The following is a 19,203-nucleotide window of genomic DNA, read 5'->3' as shown; positions in this document are numbered from 1 at the left end:
TATTATAGCACAAACCAAAAATAAAGCAAAAGTCAATGTGTTCATGAAAAATTATTCTTTTTTTTGTAATTCTTTTATTTATCTCACTATGAACCATATCAACCAAAATATTTACAGATGTATCTCTTTAAATATACACAGTGACATTTTCTCTTTTGTCCCCCATCCTTCCCACCCCCCTCCAAAACCAGTAAATATTGAACATATAAAATACAATAAAACAGCATCTTTATACAAAAGGAAGACAAACAAGAAAGATGTGTCATCTACTTATACACATTAAATCTGATCGTGTTCATCTTACCATCATTCTAGGTGGTGAAGGTTTGAGGCCGGCTCTTTTTGTTATGTTCCATGTATGGTTAATGGGAAATTATTCTTCAAGGTTATCTATTTGGCTGGTCTTTGCAACAAAAGGACTTGAATAAAGCTGCCCTGTTGCTTCTGGTCTTGGAGCTAACCCAGTTATTCTGTCCTTGCAGCTGTTTGGCTTTTAGAACAAGTAATGTTTTTGCAAAATATTTTTGAAAGCCCTGGTCTGACCAGGGCAACTTGACCTGAAACTAGATCATAGCACACAGAATTTGCAAATAAGAATTTGATCCAAGTAATGGTTTTAGGGTCATGGCCAATGTAGACTTAATACCAAGTTTCCATCACTTATAAGCTAGCCATTCCTGTTGCAGGAATTAATATTTAATAAGATACTGCAGCAACTTATCTCCAAAAAGATATTTTAAAAGCAGAATAAATTAAAAAAATACAATAACAATTGCAAATTATTTACTACAAATATACTCATTTGTACACTAATAACATGGAGCTTATGTACTGGTTAATTGATTAATGAGAGTGAAAGGAAAAAAAAAGAGACAGATGAAATTATTTTCCTCAACAAAGACTGGCTGATCTGCTCATCATTACCAGCACGGTTTTGTTTTAAAGTTCAACAACAGATCGCACCTGAAAAATAAACTATATGCTTGAACTCACCCTGTCAGGACATTTCTCTTTGTCCTATCCATCTTTTCCTTTCTGTGTGCAATTTTAAACTAACTTGTTTTCTCTTTGCCAGTTCTGATAAAGAGTAATTGACCTGAATCATTAAAGCGGTTTCCCTTTCCAAACATTCTACCTAATCTGTTTTTCCAGCATTTTCTATTTTTACTTTCAGCATCTGCAATTTTTGATTTTTAATTTCTAGATTAGTAACTTGCCAAATGACTACTGACCAATGGCACTCATATCCACAGTGACCAAGTGTTTTGAGAGGCTGATGTTTTTTTTAAACTTTATTTATTCGTTCAAAATACAAATAGTAGATAACATATACAACAATTAACCATAAACATGAACATAACTTTTTTTTCTCCTAAGGAGAGCCGAGAGCCATAAAGAAAAAAAAATTAAGGAAAAATTAAACATACATATCAAGATCTAATCAATATTCTGAATATAACAACCACTTATTAATAAAAAAAACTAATTATCACACAAAACATATGTAATTTTTTCCATTATTAAACAATATTTCATCTCATTATGCCATCTATTAATATAATTCATATTTGTATCTTTCCACGTACTAGCAATACATTTTTTTGCTACAGATAAAGCTAAATATTAAAAAGCAAGTTGAAATTTATCTAATCCCACATATCTACTAATATTACTAAATACCAATAATATCTTTATATGAAAACTCAAATCAACATGTATAGGCCCTCCAATAGGAGAAAAAAGTCACAAATTAAAAGCTAACTAAAATGAAAATAAAAAGAAATAAAGAAAAAAACAATCCCCCCCAAAAAAACTACCAAAAGGTAGTAATCCATAAACAAAAATTGGGTGTGGGTCACCCACCAGTGGCTGATGACTAGTAGAACCTAGAGCAAATCTCTCCCTCCCCAGCCGAACAAAGAATAACATCAAAATATCATGATAACATAAAAAGTAAAATAAGAATAAGAAAATTCTTCTATTCATCCAAGAGATTCCAAACTCGGAGGTCCCATTTCAAAAGAAGTTGGACTCTTTCCATTCCCGTTTTTTCCATTTCTGCCATTTCTTCCATTTCCAGAACAACCAGATTTTTCATTAGGAGACAATGATGGACTACATCTTTGTCCTGTTATATCTATCTGGCAATGAATCAGCAAAATTCATTGCTTCATGATCATTCTCAAAAAACCAAGATTGATAGTCTCCATAAAACACCTTCAACACTGCTGGATAGCGAAAAGTAGATTTATAACCTTTACGCCACAAAACTTCTTTAACTGAATTAAATCAACGTCGACGTTAAATGACCTCTTGACTCAAATCAGGATTTAAAAAAACTCTGCTATTCTGAATCAATAACGGAGTTTCTCGTTGTCTCGTATTTTGCAATGCTAGTCGAAGTATTGCTTCTCTGTCCAAATAATTCAAACATCAAATTATTACAGGTCTCGGTGGTTGCCCAGGTAAAGGTGTTCTTCTTGAAGCTCTATGAGCTCTTTCCAATACCAAGCCTCCAGAAAAAAATTCTTGCCCTAGTACTTGTGGGATCCAATCTTTAAAAAAAAATGAAGAGGATCTTGTTCTTCCATACCTTCTGGCAAACCAATGATTTTCACATTATTCCTTCTGCTTTGATTCTCCAAGTAGTCTATTTTCCTCTCTAACTCCTTCTCAAGTTCTCACAATTCTATAACTCATTTTTCTTTTTTTTTAAATTTTTTATTTTTCACACCATAAACCACATTAACCATGATACACACTTTTTCCTTTTCAAACATAAACAGTGGCATTTTCTCCCCCCCTCCCTCCTCCCATCCCACCCTCCCTACCTCCCCCCTCCTGTCCATTTAAAGTACAAAATCTAGGATACATTAAACCAGTCAAACAATGTTGTCATTCAATAAAAATAAACAAGAAATTCCACTGAGTCAATTCTTTTCATTTCCTTCTCCTTCCGTTAATTTAGGTAGTGAATGTCCCCGGTAGGTTTTCGCTATTGTGTTTCATGTAAGGCTCCCATATTTGTTCAAATATTTCAATATTATTTCTTAAACTATATGTTATTTTTTCTAATGGAATACATTTATTCATTTCTATATACCATTGTTGTATTTTCAAATTATCTTCCAATTTCCAGGTTGACATAATACATTTTTTTGCTACGGCTAGAGCTATCTTAACAAATCTTTTTTGTGCATCCTCCAAATCAATTCCAAATTCTTTGTTTTTTATGTTACTTAGGAGGAAGATCTCTGGATTCTTTGGTATATTGTTTTCTGTAATTTTATTTAATATCTGATTTAGATCTTCCCAAAATTTTTCTAATTTTTCACATGTCCAGATTGCATGAATTGTTGTTCCCATTTCTTTTTTTTTACATCGAAAACATCTATCAGATACTGTTGGGTCCCATTTATTTAACTTTTGAGGTGTAATGTATAGCCTGTGTATCCAGTTATATTGTATCATACGTAACCTCGTATTTATTGTATTTCTCATCGTTCCAGAACATAACTTCTCCCATGTTTCCTTTTTTATCTTTATATTTAAATCTTGTTCCCATTTTTGTTTAGTTTTACCATTTGTTTCCTCATTCTCCTTTTCTTACAGTTTAATATACATATTTGTTATAAATCTTTTGATTATCATTGTATCTGTAATCACATATTCAAAGTTACTTCCCTCTGGTAAACTCAGACTGCTTCCTAATTTGTCCTTCAAGTAAGATCTCAATTGGTAATATGCCAGCGCTGTATCTTGAGTTATATTGTATTTATCTTTAATTTGTTCAAAGGATAATAATCTATTTCCTGAAAAACAATTTTCTATTCTTTTAATCCCCTTTTTTTTCTCCCATTCTCTAAAGGAAAGGTTATCTATTGTAAAAAGGAGTAACTTGTTTTGCGTCAATATTAGTTTTGGTAATTGATAATTTGTTTTATTTCTTTCTACATGAATCTTTTTCCAAATATTGAGTAGATGATGTAATACTGGAGAACTTCTATGTTGTACCAATTTTTCATCCCATTTATATAATATGTGTTCAGGTATCTTTTCCCCTATTTTATCTAATTCTAATCTGGTCCAATCTGGCTTTTCCCTTGTTTGATAAAAATCTGATAGGTATCTTAATTGTGCGGCTCTATAATAATTTTTAAAGTTTGGCAGTTGTAAGCCTCCTTGTTTATACCATTCTGTTAATTTATCTAGTGCTATCCTCGGTTTCCCCCCTTTCCATAAAAATTTCCTTATTATTTTCTTTAACTCCTTGAAGAATTTCTCTGTCAGGTGTATTGGCAATGCCTGAAATAGGTATAATATCCTTGGAAAAATGTTCATTTTAATACAGTTTATCCTTCCTATTAGTGTTAGTGGTAAATCTTTCCAATGCTCTAAATCGTCCTGTAATTTTTTCATGAGTGGATAATAATTGAGTTTATATAGTTGGCCAAGATTTTTATTTATTTGTACACCTAGGTATCTTATTGCTTGCATTTGCCATCTAAATGGTGATTCCTTCTTAAATTTTGAGAAATCCGCATTATTCATAGGCATTGCTTCACTTTTATTTACATTGATCTTGTAACCCGACACTTCTCCATATTCCTTTAATTTCTTATATAATTCTTTTATTGATAGTTCTGGTTCTGTTAAGTATACTATAACATCATCCGCAAATAAACTGATTTTATATTCCTTGTCTTTTATTTTTATCCCTTTTATATTATTTTCTGTTCTTATCAATTCTGCTAGTGGTTCTATAGCTAATGCGAACAATAAAGGTGATAGTGGGCATCCCTGCCGTGTTGACCTGCTTAAGTTAAATTGCTTTGATACATATCCATTTACTGTCACTTTCGCCAATGGTCCCTTATATAATGCTTTAATCCAATTAATATACTTCTCTGGTAAACTGAATTTTTGCAATACTTTGAACAAATAATTCCATTCTACTCTGTCAAAGGCCTTCTCTGCGTCTAAAGCAACTGCTACTGTTGGCGCTTTACTCCCTTCTACTGCATGAATTAAGTTAATAAATTTACAAATATTGTCTGTTGTGAGTCTTTTTTTAATAAATCCAGTTTGGTCTAGATTTACAATTTTCGGTACATACTCTGCTAATCTGTTTGCTAATAGTTTAGCTATTATCTTATAATCTGTGTTAAGTAAAGATATTGGTCTATATGACGCTGGTGCGAGTTGATCTTTCCCTTGCTTTAGTATTACTGTAATTATTGCTGTTTTACATGAATCTGGTAAGCTTTGTGTTTTATCAATCTGGTTGATTACTTCCAGGAGGGGCGGAATTAATAAATCTTTAAATGTTTTATAGAATTCTATTAGGAATCCATCCTATCCTGGTGTCTTTTTTATTATCTGTTGTATTTCTACTATTCCAAATGGCTCTGTTAATTTATTTTGTTCCTCTATTTGTAGTTTTGGTAGTTCAATTTTAGTTAGAAATTCATCTATTTTCCCTTCTTTCCCTTCGTTTTCAGTTTGGTATAATTGTTCATAGAATTCTCTAAAGTTTTCCTTGATCTCTTTTGGATTATATGTAATTTGTTTGTCTTTTTTCCTTGATGCCAATACCATTTTCTTAGCTTGTTCCGTCTTAAGCTGCCATGCTAGAATTTTGTGCGTTTTTTCACCTAGTTCATAATATTTCTGTTTTGTCTTCATTATATTCTTCTCCACCTTATATGTTTGTAGTGTTTCATATTTTATTTTTTTATCTGCCAATTCTCTTCTTTTAGTTGTATCTTCCTTCATTGCTAATTCTTTTTCTATATTTACTATTTCCCTTTCCAACTGCTCTGTTTCCTGATTATAGTCCTTTTTCATCTTGGTTACATAACTTATTATTTACCCTCTAATGAATGCTTTCATTGCATCCCATAGTATAAACTTGTCTTTCACTGATTTCGTATTTATTTCAAAATACATTTTAATTTGTCTTTCAATAAATTCTCTAAAATCCTGCCTTTTAAGTAACATTGGGTTTAATCTCCATCTATGCATTCTTGGAGGGCTGTCTTCTAACTTTATTGTCAATATTAAGGGTGAATGGTCTGATAATATTCTAGCTTTATATTCTGTTTTTCTTTCTCTATCTTGAATACGAGCTGATAACAAAAATAGGTCTATTCTTGAGTATGTTTTATGTCTAGCCGAGTAATATGAATATTCCTTTTCCTTTGGGTGTTGTTTCCTCCATATATCCAAAAGTTGCATTTCTTCCATCGATTTAATTATAAATTTGGTTACTTTGTTCTTTCTGTTAATTTTTTTCCCAGTTTTGTCCATATTTGAATCCAAATTCAGGTTGAAATCCCCTCCTATTAATATGTTCCCTTGCGTATCTGCTATCTTCAAAAAAATATCTTGCATAAACTTTTGATCTTCTTCTTTAGGTGAATATACATTGGGTAGATTCCAAAACTCCAAATATATCTGACATTTTATCATTACATATCTCCCTGCTGGATCTATTATTTCCTCTTCTATTTTAAATGGCACATTTTTACTAATTAATATAGCTACTCCTCTTGCTTTTGAATTATACGATGCTGCTGTTACGTGTCCTACCCAATCTCTCTTTAATTTCTTGTGCTCCAATTCAGTTAAATGTATTTCTTGCATAAATGCTATATCAATTTTTTCTTTTTTCAGTAAATTTAGCAGTTTCTTCCTTTTAATTTGGTTATGTATTCCATTAATATTTAAAGTCATATAGTTCAGCGTAGCCATTTTATACTTTGTTTATCTTCCCTTTCCGTTTCTCCATCATTACCTTTCCTTCTTATCCATTTCTGCTTTCTTGTTTTGAACACTTTATAAGACAACATTTCTAAAACATCAAACATTTTCCTTATTCTCCTATTTAAAACTTCTTTAACCCCAATCTCCCCTTCCCCTCCTGAGTTGTCCTTTATCCCTTGTCGGACAACCACATCTCCCCTCTCCATTTGGATTTGCGAATTCACTCGCAAACGTCAGCTGATTTTGCAGTGACCGTAACTCCTCCCCACCCAGCCCCCCCCAGAAAAGATTTCAATTTTCATATGTAACAAAGGTCACTCTTTTAATTCCCTCCTTATTCCCTCTATTCCATTTCCCTCCCTTATTAATTCTTGTCTATACTCTATATATTTTCCTCTAAATACGGATACATTCATGTATGCACACTATATATATATATACACACATATATCTCTTTACACACATACATATAGATCGTGGTCATTTTTACTCTTATTACATGTCTTCATCTCTCTGCTTGTTTTGTAGTTGTTCTGCAAATTTCCTTGCTTCCTCTGGATCCGCGAATAGTCTTTTTCCATAAGATCATTTTCGCTGTATTGAACTCCTTCCTCTTCTTCAGGAGTTCAAAACTTATGTGTCTTTTTAGTTCGCAGTCTTTTGTACTCTCGTTACACGTCTTCATCTCTCAGTCTATTTTGTAATTGTTCTGAAAATTTTCGTGCTTCCTCTGGATCCGAGAATAGTCTGTTTTGCTATCCTGGAATAAATATTTTCAATACCGCTGGATGCTTTAGTATAAATTTATACCCTTTCTTCCATAAAATCGCCTTTGCTGTATTGAACTCCTTTCTCTTCTTCAGGAGTTCAAAACTTATATCTGGATAAATAAAGATTTTTCGCCCTTTGTACTCCAGTGGCTTGTTGTCCTCTCTTACTTTCTCCATTGTTTTCTCCAGTACCTTTTCTCTTGTAGTATATCTTAGGAATTTAACTAAAATAGATCTTGGCTTTTGTTGTGGTTGTGGTTTAAAGGCTAATGCTCTATGTGCCCTTTCTATTTCCATTTCTTGCTGTAGTTCTGGACATCCTAAGATCCTGGGGATCCAATCTTTTATAAACTCTCTCATATTCTTGCCTTCTTCATCTTCCTTAAGGCCCACTATCTTTATGTTATTTCTTCTGTTATAATTTTCCATTATATCTATTTTCTGAGCTAACAGCTCTTGTGTCTCTTTAACTTTTTTATTAGATTCCTCTAATTTCTTTTTTAAGTCCTCTACCTCCATTTCTACTGCTGCTTCTCGTTCTTCCACCTTGTCCATTCTTTTTCCTATTTCTGATAAGGTCATATCTATTTTATTCACTTTCTCTTCTGTACTGTTTATTCTTCTTCTTAAATCACTAAATTCTTGTGCTTGCCATTCTTTAAATGAATCCATGTATTCTTTAATAAGAGAAAGTATATCCTTTATCTTGCCTTTCCCTTCTTCTTCCATTTCACTGTACTCTTCCTCTTCCTCTTCTTCTTCCTCTGGGTTGGCCATCTGTTGTTTTTTTGTTGTCTATTTCTTCTCTTCTTTCTTGTTTTCGTTGTCTTCTATGTTCTCCTCTTGCTGCTGCTGTTCTCCAGCTGTCATTTCTGGCTGTGGAGATCGACTCCCCAGCTGGTCGCCCCTCCTGTCGGTGTGTTTTTTTGCATGCGCGGTTGCGCACTTTTACTCGGCTCAGCGAGCCATTTTTGTAGTCCACTTTCTACCGACCTGAGGGAGCGGGTTTCTCTCTCCACCGCGGGCCTCTTCGAACAGGTAAGGCCTTCTCCTCCTTCTTCCGTTGTCTTCTCTTCCTCTCTTCTTACCGTTGGTTTCAATTTTTCTTTTTTCGTCGCCATCTTCTTTCCACCTTTATATTCACTTTACTTTAATTTTTATTTTTGTGCCTTTGTGTTTTCCTTTATTTTTTTCGACTTTTCTGGAGAGGGCTGGAGTTCTCCGTCTGGCCACTACTCCATCATGTGACTTCCCTATAACTCATTTTTCAACCTTCAAAACTTTTTCTGTGTTAGAAACCACTTGCTGTTTACATTCCAAAAAAGCAGACTGAAATTTTTAAAAATCTTCACAAGATGCTTCCACATGTGTTTTAACTGTATTCAATTCTGAACTTGTATTAACATTCATTTGGGCCATCTCATTCAGTAAGGGTTGAATGACAGCGTTTAACTGCATATATTGTAGCTCAGAAAAGCTCAGCCCTGCTTTCTCTGACGTAGTGGCAGAACCAGGTAATTGCAGCTCTTGCTGCAACTCAACGAAAGGCATTTTAGAGGTTTTACTGTGGGTCTGGACTCCCAGCGACAGCACCCCGACTTCCTCAGGGGTGTTCTCCCCCGGCAGCTCGTTGTTTTTTCACAAACTCACAGAGGAAATCGAAATCTTCAGGTTAGAACGCTGCCTGAAGCATTTCAGACAATGGAGTCGTCTTCCTGCGTGCTCCCTCTGTTAAAATCGAAAGGCTTCCAGAATCAGGATCCACTTCTTGGGAACGCGCACCTTCCTCCAGAGAACGGGTAATTCTATCGCTGTCCTTCACTTAGTGAGTAGTAGACATTTTTTTCAGCTCCCACAGGCAGTCTTTGTAGTTTAGGCACTGAAGAAATTAAACCTGAGGCTGTAGCAAGATGTTTAGTCCCCAAAGTTTCAGTACTTCGAAAATGTAACTTCTTCTGCACTTGAGGTTTAATCTTTTTACCATTAATGGCCATAATAGTTCCTTAATACTTTAAACTAAAATTTAAGAAGTTTAAACTTGAAAACAAAGGGTAAAAAACAGGTACTTAAAAGACCGGCCAGAGAGGTCGAGATTACATGTCTACACTCTACGTCATCTTGCCATGCCCCACGAGAGGCTGATGTGGAAGCATATCAGCTCCTTTCTGAGTGGCAACATGGATATGTTCCAATTTGCTGACTGCAGCAACAGTTCTAGGAAAGATGCCATTTCACTGGCTCTACACAAAACTCTGGACCACCTGGACATTAGAATGCTTTTTATTGACTAGAGTTCGGCATTCAACATCATCATCCCCTCAAAACTAATTTGTAAACTTCAAAGCCTGGGTCTCAATATCCCACTGAGTAATTGAAACTTGGCATCTACAAATTTGTTGATGATGCCGCAGTAGTAGATTGTATTAAAATAGGTGATGAGTCAGCATTCAGGAAGGAGGTTGAAAACTTGGCTGGATGCTGCTCAAACCAACAATCTTGTACTCAATGTCACCAAAACCAAGGAGCTGGTTGTGGACTTTAAGAGGAGCAAACCAGAGGTGCACAATCCAGGGGGAAAATCAGAGGTGGAGAAGATGAGCAATTCAAATTCCTGAGAGTCATTATTTTGGTTGACCTTTCTTGGACCCAACAGACTAATGTCATTATGAAGAAAACACATTAGTGCCTCTAATTTCTTATGAGTTTGAAGAGATTTGATATGACATCAAAAACCTTAGTAAACCTCTGAAGATATGTAGTGGAAATTGTACTGACTGCTACAACACAGCCTTGATATAGGGGCACTAATATCTCTGAGGAGAAATCCCTGTAAAAGGAAGTGGACACAGCCCAGTACATCATAGGAAAAATTCTCCCCAGCATCAAGAAAGTCTATATGGAACGCTGCCATGAGAGAGCAGCAGCATTATCAAGGATATACAAGAAAGGGGTTTAGGTGCCACAAGAATCATACCACCAGTTTCAGGAACAGTTGCTACCCCTCCACCATCAGTCTCCAAAACAACAAACTCAATCAAAGACACCTTTAAGGACTTTTACTTAGCACATTATTTATTATTGAATATTTATTTTCTGTATTGCACAGTTTGTTTAGATTTCTTCCTTTGTTTACATTGCTCTCTTTTGTATATGTGTCTACAGATTTTTGCACTACCAATAAATAGAAATTCTGCTTGGCCCACAGGAAAAAGAATTTCAGGATTATATGCGATATACATGTACTCTAATAAATCTGAACTTTGAACAGTGCTTTCTTTAAACAAAACATACTGTGGTGGTACACCACCAGCCTACTGCAGGGGGCAACCTCTGTACCTGCAGGAGTGTAAGGGGACAGGACAACACCTGGCCGGCTGCCAATCAGTCGGCCTGAAGGGATCAAGCCCCACCCGGTTGGGTGTCAATCACCCTCTGGGATATAAGCCTATCTGCTGGCCTCCCGAGGCCTCATACTGAGTTGCTGCAGCCACAGCCAGCCTGGCTCTGTGGAAGTCTTTGTGAATTAAAGCCTGTTGTACAGTCTTTACCTTGTGTGCGTCTGATTCTGTCTAACAGCACCCCACACATACTTATTCAGACATGGAAGTAATCAAGTTAAGCTTATTATCATCTGTTTATACAAATACAACCTGGTGAAACAATATTCCCCAGTCCTCAGTGCAAAAGTTGCAGATACATAATCAGACATAGCACAAATGCAGACAACAATACACATGCAAGTTGAGTGGAAGTTGGCAAGGAGTCATATTTGATGAGTATGGTAACCCATAGAAACCTGTATTACTATGTTTGGTCCAAAAACAGTGCCAAAACATATATCTGTTCACTTCCCTTTACCTCTTGGATCCAGGAAATGGAGCATGCCAGAACAGAGATCTTATCTTAAGCAGTGCATCTCATTTCCATGAAAGAAGATATTGCAAGCAGATTGGTATTGGGTTATCTGGTTTTTAATTTCTCATGCCTCACTTTCCAAGTTCATCGCTGGGGGTTACAGGTCATCACTGAATGTCTAAAAGGAGGTTCTACTGAATGCTATCTAATATCAAACCAGTAATTTGGAGTATTATATCTAATTCTGGGGGAAAAGAAGCTGGAATGGCCATGGAAGAAATTAACTCGAATGATAAATTTCAGCTGGCATTTTTATGGCATATGAAAAGAAAAACTGCTCTCACAAGAAGATGGGGTGATGGCCAGAGGCTAAACTTCAAAAGTACCGGGGAGAAGTGTGCATCATGTTTAATCCATCTGAAGTAAATGGAACAGACAAGTGAACAGGAAACTTTGGGTTATATTGAATAAGAAAAGATTTGGAGCTCTTTTAGAAAATTCTTTGAACAAAGCAAACAGAAGCACAATAGGTCATCGAATTTTCTTTTGTGTTCATTTCACAATAATTCTTTGTTGATGCTAATTTACTTCCTTACGTGTGTGCAGTATTTAAAATGAGAAAACGGTCTGAATTTTTTTACAAATGAAATAGAAATCTATTTTACATTGGATGCCAATGAGAATTCTATGCCCAATGTGAACTTGGAAAATGTTTTGTAACAATAGTTAATTCAGTTGTTCAAATGTGAACAGCCATAGACTATCATAGCATGTAAAAGGAAAATGCAAAGTATAGATTTATGTACAAGGTCTTGAATGAGCTGAATTCTGTCATGATGCAATGCTTCCTAGTATATTTGCAAAGTTGTTAACATTGCTATTTATTGTTTCCAACAGAACTAGGAAATCAACTTATTACTCAGCAACTTAATTTCCAAAAAGTTACAGAAGAAAATAAACAGTACAAATTGTTGTTAATGTGAGTAAACTATATGCATCTAAAGTTTTTAGTTACATAAAATAAGAACTTCTTGAGTCAATTTCTTATTGTTGCCTGACATAGAACTTTATGAATGCATTTCTTTAATTTTTTTGGTAAACAAAGTTTGTTACCAACAGATCATTTTGATTTTTTTTCATAAATAATGAAGCCAGAAACAATATACTTCATTAAATCCTGTGGTGACACGGTTTGCTTTTAGAAGTATTTTTTTTTATCATCAGCACTTCTTGATTATGCATTTATATATCACCCCACTCTAATGAGATATGCTTTCAAGATGTCATCACCCATGCAGAGTTGCTATATTCTTTTCCAAGATAAATATCTCAAGTCTCAGACCAGAAGAAATAAATTATGGTTTCCTCTACACCAGGGGCATCAAACTCAAATTCACGGAGGGCCAAAATTAAAAACTTGGACTAAGTCGAGGGCCGAACTAAATATTTATTGAGAATTTTCAACCACATCTGCATGTTTTCTCTTCTTTCAACATGTGTAATGTTAAACTTTAGGATATAACTTTAGGAGGATAATGTTACAGGTCAGGAGTAGGTAGCTCAAGTTCACCCTTTGCTTGACCTGAGGGAAACCTATTTGGTCCCTGTGGAGATGTAGTCAGCATTCACAGGCTGTGTCCATTTTGGCCTGCATCAGGACTCAGCATTTCCTGCTCACTCCTCAGGCTCTAGGCCTTGATTCACCCTCGACCACCATCCCTCTACCTGACCAGTCCTTTACCCAACCTCTACTCACCCCTCACTCCACTCGCTCTGCCTCTACCCACCCCATCCTATACACGCCCCTCTACTGCCTCTCCCTTCAACCTGTTCCTCCCTCTACCTGTCTCTCACCCTCTAATCACCCCTCCCCTACTTGCCCTGCCCCTCCCCTTTTACCTCTTCCCTATCCGCCCCTCCCCTTTTACCTCTTCCCTATCCACCCCTCCTTCTACTCATCCCTCCCTCTAACTGCCCCTCACACCACCATAACTTCCCCTGCCCATTACTCCTCACCTACACCCTCTGCCCACCCCTGCTTACCCACCCACTCAGGCCCAGCGCGCTGCCGATCAGCCTTTGCGGACAGCCACCATCTCTCTCTTCACGTGCAGGGCCGAACCAGCCGTCCCTGAGGTCCGCACGGGTGCAAGCGCTGAAGGCCATGGCGACCGGGAGAAGTGCGCTCGCGCTGTGGAAGGGCCGTCCTGTGCCAGTCGTGCGGGGCTCGGGCTGCCCGGGGGCCGTGCGCAGCCTGCCATGTCTGTCGCGCCGACAGGAAATCACAGGCGCTCGCCCATCCGCCGCACCGCTCGACAGGTGGGAGAAGGGACTGGTTGTGCGGGGAGCCTTCCAACTGGCTTGCCGGCTGATGACATCGACAGACTTCTCGTGTTACAATTTCTCGTGTTACAATGGGGAAGGATGTGCAATGAAGGGGGAGGATGGTGGGGCTGACATTACCAAAAACAGCATCGGCTCTCGCTGCAGGGCGGGCCACCTCTAATACATTTTTGAAATGATCTTGCGGGCCAAATATAATTATATTTGCCCCGCGGGCCAGAGTTTGACATTTGTGCTCTACACTAATAAATTGGGAGCAGCATTTTCACCTCCGAGCATATGTATTTTAGGAAGTTGGTGCACACCCATAATTCCCTTTATGAAGGGAATTACAGGCAATGCTACAATTTCCTAAACGTTTCCTTGAGTTCCAGTATAGGATGCCCTGTGTAAATTGCGTCACTCTAAGAGCAGAACCAGAAATAAATATGTACCCCAATTTTAGTCTAAATTTAATTTTACAAAGAATGAACAGAATGCAAAGGTATTGATGTACAATGCATCTTCTGATAACATTGGACAACAAATTGTTCAATTTGGGATTATGATAGACAACTTAAAGCTGAACACAAAGATAATTTCAAATTTGCTGCAATCATGTGGGAAGTTTAGAAACGTTAAACAAAGTTTTAGTGAATTTGGCATGTTTAATTGCCTAATGATGCTGACACATTTGGCCTAAAAATGTTTTGCCACTGATTTTCACTTAGCATTTGATGCCTTGAGTCATTGTCCAACAATAGTCAACCAGCTTGGATAGATTCCAGTTGCTCTGATACCACTTTTGCATTGGTCGCAAAGTCCTGGTGAAACTTTTCATCATGTTCATCACTGACTGAACCAAGGTCAGCAAGGAAGAAGTCCAAATGTGAATGCAAAAAATGAATTTTCAATGGCATGTTGCATTTCACTATTTTGTATGCTTGAAGCATGTTGTCAATCAGCTGGGTGTAGTTTGCTGCTCTGTAGTTGCCAATAAATTTATTAACAACGTCTTTAAATGTCTTCCATGCATGTCTAGGCCCAAGACAACATTTGTATAGCACCTGTACTCAGTGCATGCCCAGGCATGCTTGAACTGACCAAAACTATTTGCTTTGTGGCCAATATACTAGTCTTAAAATATGACAGGAAAACATAAAAATAGGTTATCTTATCTAGGTTATTCTATTTAATTGAATAAGCATTTATTGCCTCATCTGCCTGCACTGATGTTTTGTCTTGGGTTCTCAATCTATAAAAAGAGTTTAAGACCATCACATCTGAGTCAAGTGAGAGTGTTAGCATTGAACAATGGTCAATGTATTCCATTTACCACTGTTGAGAGTGCCTCACTGTCATTCTATCTTCCGTTTGTAACTTGTGACTACTTCACAAGTATAAAATAACACATCAGTAAATGCCAACTAAAACAAAATTATTCAATATGTTATATAACCAAGTAAAGTTTAGGAAAAATTGTTTCTGCAAACTGTTTGCAAATTGCATTGTCCAGTACGTCAGCATTGGTTATATCATCAAGAACAGGAATCTAATAAATATCTCCCCCTCTTAATAACACAGAAAAATCATGTGAAATAAGAAGCAAATATGAACAATAGGCCAGATTGAATTGAAGCCAGACAACAACCTGCAAGTATGACCCAAGGTTCTGAACCCATTGCATCTACCTAGTTTGGATGCAGAGGACCAATCTTATTCATGGAGATGTTCAGCATGGAAGCACACCCTTTGGCCCATCTCATCTAAGGTGACCTAAATGCCCATCTATGGTAATTCCATTGCCTGTGTCTCTGAACCATTTAGCTGTCCAAGTGTCTTTTAAATGTTGTAAGCATACCCACTTCTACCATCACCTCTGTCAGCTCATACCACTCAACCACCCACACTGTGTGGGGAAAATCTTCCTGTCAAATCCCATTTTAAATCTTTCCCATCCCAATTTTAAAAGTATGCCCTCTCGTTCTAGACTCCCTTGTCCCAGAAAAAGAACTGTGATTATCTACCTTACATTTGTGACTCAATTTTATAGACCTCTAATAAGGTCACTCATCATCCTTTTCTGGTTCACATCTCCTGATAACTCAAGTCCTCCGGCCAGATGATATTCCAATACATCTTATCTGCACCTTCTTTAGCTTAATCACATTCTTCCTTTAGCAATTGCAATCAGAATTTCACTCAACATTTAAAGTTCATCCTCACTAACAGTTTGCAATATGTCATTTCAACTACTGTACATGGTCTCACTGTTTAACAAAACTGCTTTCATTCACTGTCCATGTCCTAGCCTGATTTAACTTCCCTAAATGGATCCCTTCACATTGATCCAACAAATTCTATTTTCCTTTTGCTTGCCCACTTTCCCAAGTTGATCTAAATCGATGGTTCCCAAACTTTCTCAGGCTGCAGCCCCGTTGGCTCCCAGGCCATATCCCTAGTGCCCCCTTCACCTACCTCACACACATACAATGAACACGCAGCTCTTTCTTGGTTTTAGGTCTACCACATATTTCAAAACAAAACAACTAATCTAATACTATATTCAAGCATATGTATTTCACAAATAGAACTTTGCATAAACCCATTTATTTATCAATATGAAAGGGTAAATTTATATTTCAACTGTAACTACATTGTCTTCAGGTTGTTGAGAGATTGATGGGCAGGTGGCTGGGTTGAAGATCAGCTGTTGAGTACTGGATAGGTGGGTGGCCAGGGCAAGGATCTGCAATTGGCCTGTCTGGAGCCTGATGGGGAAACAGTTGGGGTGAAGATCAGCTGTCAGCTCGATAGGCAGGTGGCTGGGATGAGGATCAGGCTATTGGGGTCAAAAATAAAGGAGGGGGGTCAGTATATTTATACGTATTTTAAATATACATTATAACCTGAAGATAATTTGAAATTCTTACAAACCCAGATCCTTGGCCCTTGCAGACATGAATCTGGTACGTGTCCTGTCCAGAGCACGCCATCAATAAACAAACAAACATTTACCGTCCCCTTTCTCCTCACTATCCCTTTGGATCTTTCCATTGCCACTGGGGGGTGGGTGGCAGTGCCCATTTTGGGAATCACTAATGTAAATCCTGTTGTAACATTCAGTATCATTCAGTATCCTCAATGATGCCAACTTGGTAGTTTGCAGGTTTAGTAATCACATTACTTGCATTCTCTTTTAAATTGGTTATTGCAGACTTTCTTGAATAAAAGGTAAAACCTTAACCATCCTCTCATTTTCCAATTCTTCACCAATAGCTAAAAACAAAAATCTCTTCCAGGCCCCCAACAGTTTCCTCCCTTACTTCCCATATTTTTCTTGAATATACCTGGTCATATCCTTGATTATCCATCTTTACACACTTCATAACCACCAAAATCTCCCCCTTTATACCAATATGCTTCAGGACATCACTGTGATATTCATGTAAGATCTTGCTCACCTCTTGTGACTCCACGCCAATCCTCAAAGGGACCTATACTCTGACCAATTACACTTTTGCTTTTAATATACACACAATTTTTTTTTTAGATTCTCTTTAAATATTTTGCCAGGGATTTTTAAGTTCCCTTTGTTCCTTTCTAATTTTTTTGTGTGTGTGTTCATTACTTACATTCCTCAAGGGGAGAATCTCTTGATCCCAGCTGCCCGTATTTGACACATGCCTCCTCCAGTTTCCTGACCAGAGCCTCGGTATTCATCAACAACCAAGTTTCCTAATCCTGCCAGCCTTCCCTTTCACCATGGCTTTGAACTCTCTATCTCACTTTTAAAAGAATCCAATTTGTAAAGTGTCCTTTTATCTGTTAAAAGCCTCTCTCAATCCTGTTTAATGCCCTCAAAATGAGCCTTATTCAATTTTAGGATTTGAATTTGTGAACCAGTCCTATCTTTTTCCAATACTATCTTTAAGCCAATAGAATTTTGATCACTTTCCCTACTTTATTTCCCAAGGGTAGGGCCATCCTCATGTTGCTTCAAAAAACTTTATTGGACATGCTTAACAAATTATGTGCCTTAGTACTATGCAGTTTCAGTCAATATGAGAGAAGTTAGAAACACCTACTATTACAACTATCTGGGTTTCTACTACATACAGTGTTTATTCATCTAATTTCCCCTGACAGGTGGTAGGGGTGTTCTATAATATAATCTCATCAAGTCTTCATCCCTTCCTTATTTCCTTGTTGAATCTAAACAGGTACTTTTGTAAAACAAAAACAACTAAAAAACAACTCCAATAGTATACTTAGCTGAATTTAAAAGAGGCAAATACAAAAAATAGATAGTTAATATTTACAATATTTCAAAATTAATCCAAATACATGTGGTATTTTATTTAAAAAAAGTAAAGAAATACAGAAGAAAGAAAAACCTCCTATAACTTCCCCTCCCCCAATCCCCTACAAATGCAAAAGCAGAGGGACAAGAAAACCACCACAGGAGTACTTCACTTTGCAATACTTTGAAACATACAAATATTTATAGAGACCTATAGGAGAAAGGGTATGTTTGAAATGAATTTAAATTTTAATACTAACAGTTTATAAATATGGGGTTGATATCTCACAAAATGTATGATATCTCTAAAATTATAAGTAATTTTCTCAAGTGGAATACAACTCCAAATTTCTGCATGCCATCCAACCATTACAAAATCAATATCCGACTTCCAAGTTATTGCAATTCATTTTCTACCTATTGCCAAGCCAATTTGAACAAATTTTACTTGATACATATTCTGTTTTAATTTAGGTTTAATTCCTCCAACATCTCTCAGTTAAAATAACATTGGATCCTGTGGGAATCTTACTCCAGTTATTCATTCTAATAAATTACCCAAATCAAGCCAAAAAGGTTTAATTATGGAACACTGCCAAGTTGAAAACAAAAACTATCAATTTCTTGTCCACATCTAAAACACAATCTGAATAAATATAATACATATTATGTAAATGTTGTGGTGTTAAATATAAGTGATGAATAAAATTATATTGAACTAACTGATATCTCACATTTATTGTACTTTTCATATTCTCTCTACATATCTAAATCCATCTACATTCATCTATTTGCTTATTTAAATCTACATCTTATTTATGTCTTGATTTATGAACTCCTTCTTTGAGCCTTCTTTTGTAATAATTTATAAATCTCGGAAATAAATTTCTTTACATCCCTAATATTTAATAATAATTTTTACCTTCCTAATTTACCAGGCAGAGAATCGTCATTGATGAATTGAAAATTATTGACAACCAGATGTGACTGGTATATAATTGGAAAGCTGTATTTCTGAGTATAATATTGTTTGACTCCAGCAGATTGGGCACTGCTCTGAATTCGATGTCAGTGGAATGACAGAGACTTAATGAGTGGTGCGCCACTCATTAAATCTTTTGTTTTATAGAAGGTCTGTGCAAATCAAGGACCTAGCTCTGTGACAACAGCTGAAGAGAGGTGTTTCCT

The 19,203-nt window shown here is 36.5% G+C and overlaps 1 protein-coding gene across 4 annotated transcripts in view; it reads left to right on the top strand.

Moving 5' to 3' along the window:
- The window catches only part of lekr1 (Leucine-, glutamate- and lysine-rich protein 1), a 110,793-nt gene that overhangs the window by 64,395 nt on the left and 27,195 nt on the right, over positions 1-19,203 (top strand). For all 4 annotated transcript variants that reach the window (XM_069896884.1, XM_069896880.1, XM_069896881.1 and 1 more), the window contains one exon: positions 12,288-12,369. In XM_069896884.1, the coding sequence (XP_069752985.1) occupies positions 12,288-12,369 (82 nt within the window). The remainder of the gene's footprint in view (positions 1-12,287; positions 12,370-19,203) is intronic.

The sequence above is a fragment of the Narcine bancroftii genome, chromosome 9 (assembly GCF_036971445.1).
Source record: "Narcine bancroftii isolate sNarBan1 chromosome 9, sNarBan1.hap1, whole genome shotgun sequence".
NCBI lineage: Eukaryota > Metazoa > Chordata > Chondrichthyes > Torpediniformes > Narcinidae > Narcine > Narcine bancroftii.
This window is presented reverse-complemented; position numbering and strand designations above follow the sequence as displayed.